The following is a 2,910-nucleotide window of genomic DNA, read 5'->3' as shown; positions in this document are numbered from 1 at the left end:
TGTGGCTAGGTCTAGAATAGAGTGCTCTGAGGGTTGCAGATGATTTGGGGGTACAGCAGGCTCTAGGTCTTTAATGGACATAGGGTACATATGGCTATAGGTCACAGAAGTTCCTGGGGTATTGATGTATTTAAAATGCATGGGGCTCTGAGATAAAGACTGTGTGGGGATACAGTTTAGGACATATTTGGGAATGCAGATAGTGTTGGCCATATGGTTCTGAGGCATGAAATAGGCTTAGGAACATAACCTTGATGGTTTGTGGGTGCAGAGGACCACAGGGCAAGGGTAGTCTCCATGGTGCTCATGACATTGCTCTGTTTTCTCGTGTCAGCGACCTCTCAGAAGGGAGGTGTGAATCTGGCACAGCTCACAGTGCTGAGAGAAGTTATGTNTGCATTCNGCTCTTTCTGCTCAAAGCATTTCCACGCGCCCCTCTCTTAAACTCATCCCCACTACCCTATGAGGGAAACACCTGTAATTCTTAAGAGGAGAAGATGGCTGCAGAGAGAGCCCAGCCTTTTCCAGTGTTGTTCAGCAAGCAAGGCTTAGGTAACGACAAACCAAACCACAAGGAAAGTTCGGCCACATTGGGCCGCAGAAACAGTGACTCCAGTACTCCCAACCTTGTACCTGATGGTTTTCCTCTTTTTCAGAAGCAGTCATTAGCCCTAAAAGCAAGATCCCACTTTCCCCTCCTTTCTCACTACACTGGAGACGCTGTGCTGTCTGATTTCAGCTGCAGTGGGAGCTAAAGAAATTAGTGGTTAGCAGTACTGATGAAGCAGGCAAGCCACCATNCACACTGTGTGATATGNAGGCACCAGGGGCTCCCACACATACTTAGTGATGCAGGTTCAGGGCCCCTCAGAGGAGCCCTGANAGACACGCAGTTAGAGATACATACCCTTTCCAGAAAGCACCTCCCCACCAGCTCTGGGCAGTCTATGCAGCTCTCCAGCTCCCGCAGGAATATTCTGTAGGAGAGGGTGTCAGTGACAGTGAACACAGCAGGATCAGGTGACACTGTCTTCCAGAGACCCAGAGCAATCTCGTCACAGTGTGCCAGTAACTCCCCACTAGCCTGGGAGCTTGCAGCACACATCGGTCCCTGGCTCCTCAGTGCTCACAGCCCAGCTGTTTCGCTTTATCTGGCCTTGTACTTCATACTAAAGTTGGAGCTGCCCTTCTTGGAGCAGAGGTGAGAAGGTGGGCAGAGTTGGGGATAGAACACTCAAAGGCTTTGTAGATCCTACATATGCTGGCTATGAGCTTGTGGGCTTTCTGGGATCCACCAAATCCCCTCTGTGCTTCCTGTCTAAACATTGACTTGACCTGTCCGCTGAGGTGGTTCCAGGAGAGGAAGGCTACTTAGGGTCCACTGCAGTTTGAAGCCACTGGGGCCAAGTCAAGGACTGGCCTCAGTGATGCTAAAGGGAAGGTTCTGAGCAGTGGCATGAGGACAAGGTGAGTGGANAGACACGCAGTTAGAGATACATACCCTTTCCAGAAAGCACCTCCCCACCAGCTCTGGGCAGTCTATGCAGCTCTCCAGCTCCCGCAGGAATATTCTGTAGGAGAGGGTGTCAGTGACAGTGAACACAGCAGGATCAGGTGACACTGTCTTCCAGAGACCCAGAGCAATCTCGTCACAGTGTGCCAGTAACTCCCCACTAGCCTGGGAGCTTGCAGCACACATCGGTCCCTGGCTCCTCAGTGCTCACAGCCCAGCTGTTTCGCTTTATCTGGCCTTGTACTTCATACTAAAGTTGGAGCTGCCCTTCTTGGAGCAGAGGTGAGAAGGTGGGCAGAGTTGGGGATAGAACACTCAAAGGCTTTGTAGATCCTACATATGCTGGCTATGAGCTTGTGGGCTTTCTGGGATCCACCAAATCCCCTCTGTGCTTCCTGTCTAAACATTGACTTGACCTGTCCGCTGAGGTGGTTCCAGGAGAGGAAGGCTACTTAGGGTCCACTGCAGTTTGAAGCCACTGGGGCCAAGTCAAGGACTGGCCTCAGTGATGCTAAAGGGAAGGTTCTGAGCAGTGGCATGAGGACAAGGTGAGTGGANTACACNGGAGGGCAGCTGCTTCCNTCATAAGCCTGGAGATCCTGCTGAAGGACCTGGCCTTTGGAGGNCCCAAGTGTTATAGAGGAACCACAAGGGCCAGACTGCTTCCCAGAACCTTATCCGCCCAGCAGGCTGNGTGCCTATCGNCCAGCCACCTTAGGCATGAANCAGCAGGACAATGGCTCACAAAGGTGCTCAGAGGGAGAATGCATCATGGGCACCTACNACATGCACCTTGGCTCTCTGGGAGTCTCCCTGAGATTTGTTCCCAGCCANCATCCCAGGGCTGTGGATCCCTGCTCCCTGAAGGCAGCCATGCCAGAAGCAAGGGATCACAGGGACTCCATGCATCTNCGTCTGATGCGTCTCCATCTGGCTGAAGTGTCCTACCTGTTGTGAAAGTGATAGATTTCCTCCATGTTTCCAAACAGAATGTTCTTCTTGTTTTGCAGGCCTGTTGAGATGAGGTGTGCCATCAAGGGGTTATCCATCTCTGCGGCATAGCCCTGCAAGGGAGGGGAGGAGGGCTTCAGCCAGGAGAGCCATGCCTGCAGCTGACAGGAAGCATGGCGGGCTTGGGACTACTGAGTGTGAGTACTGGGATCCAGGGACNCTNCCTCAACGCTTTAAGTGAGCCAAGGGAGGAGGAGGGACTCAGTGGTGAGTGCTCGTCTGGCACGCACGCTGTCCTGAGTTCCATCCACAGAACCACAGAGACAATGAACCCGGAGGTGCTGCTCTAATCTGCCCATGCTTGCCTGCAGTGGTCATCTGGAAAAGGCTCACACAGCATACGTGACTACAGACAGCACCCAGTGTGGACACAGGTTGGGGGGGGG

The 2,910-nt window shown here is 52.7% G+C and overlaps 1 protein-coding gene across 1 annotated transcript in view; it reads right to left on the bottom strand.

Annotated features, from left to right (window-relative positions):
- Mcf2l (MCF.2 cell line derived transforming sequence like) overlaps positions 1 to 2,910 on the bottom strand; it is a 148,768-nt gene that overhangs the window by 11,900 nt on the left and 133,958 nt on the right. The window contains exons 15-17 of the mRNA XM_029480661.1: positions 2,462 to 2,652; positions 1,502 to 1,571; positions 908 to 1,111 (exon numbers count right to left, since the gene is read on the bottom strand). Coding sequence (XP_029336521.1) covers positions 908 to 1,111; positions 1,502 to 1,571; positions 2,462 to 2,652 — 465 coding nt within the window. The remainder of the gene's footprint in view (positions 1 to 907; positions 1,112 to 1,501; positions 1,572 to 2,461; positions 2,653 to 2,910) is intronic.

The sequence above is a fragment of the Mus caroli genome, chromosome 8, assembly GCF_900094665.2.
Source record: "Mus caroli chromosome 8, CAROLI_EIJ_v1.1, whole genome shotgun sequence".
NCBI lineage: Eukaryota > Metazoa > Chordata > Mammalia > Rodentia > Muridae > Mus > Mus caroli.
Note: the sequence above shows the minus strand (reverse complement) of the source record. Positions and strands in the feature narration are given on the sequence as shown.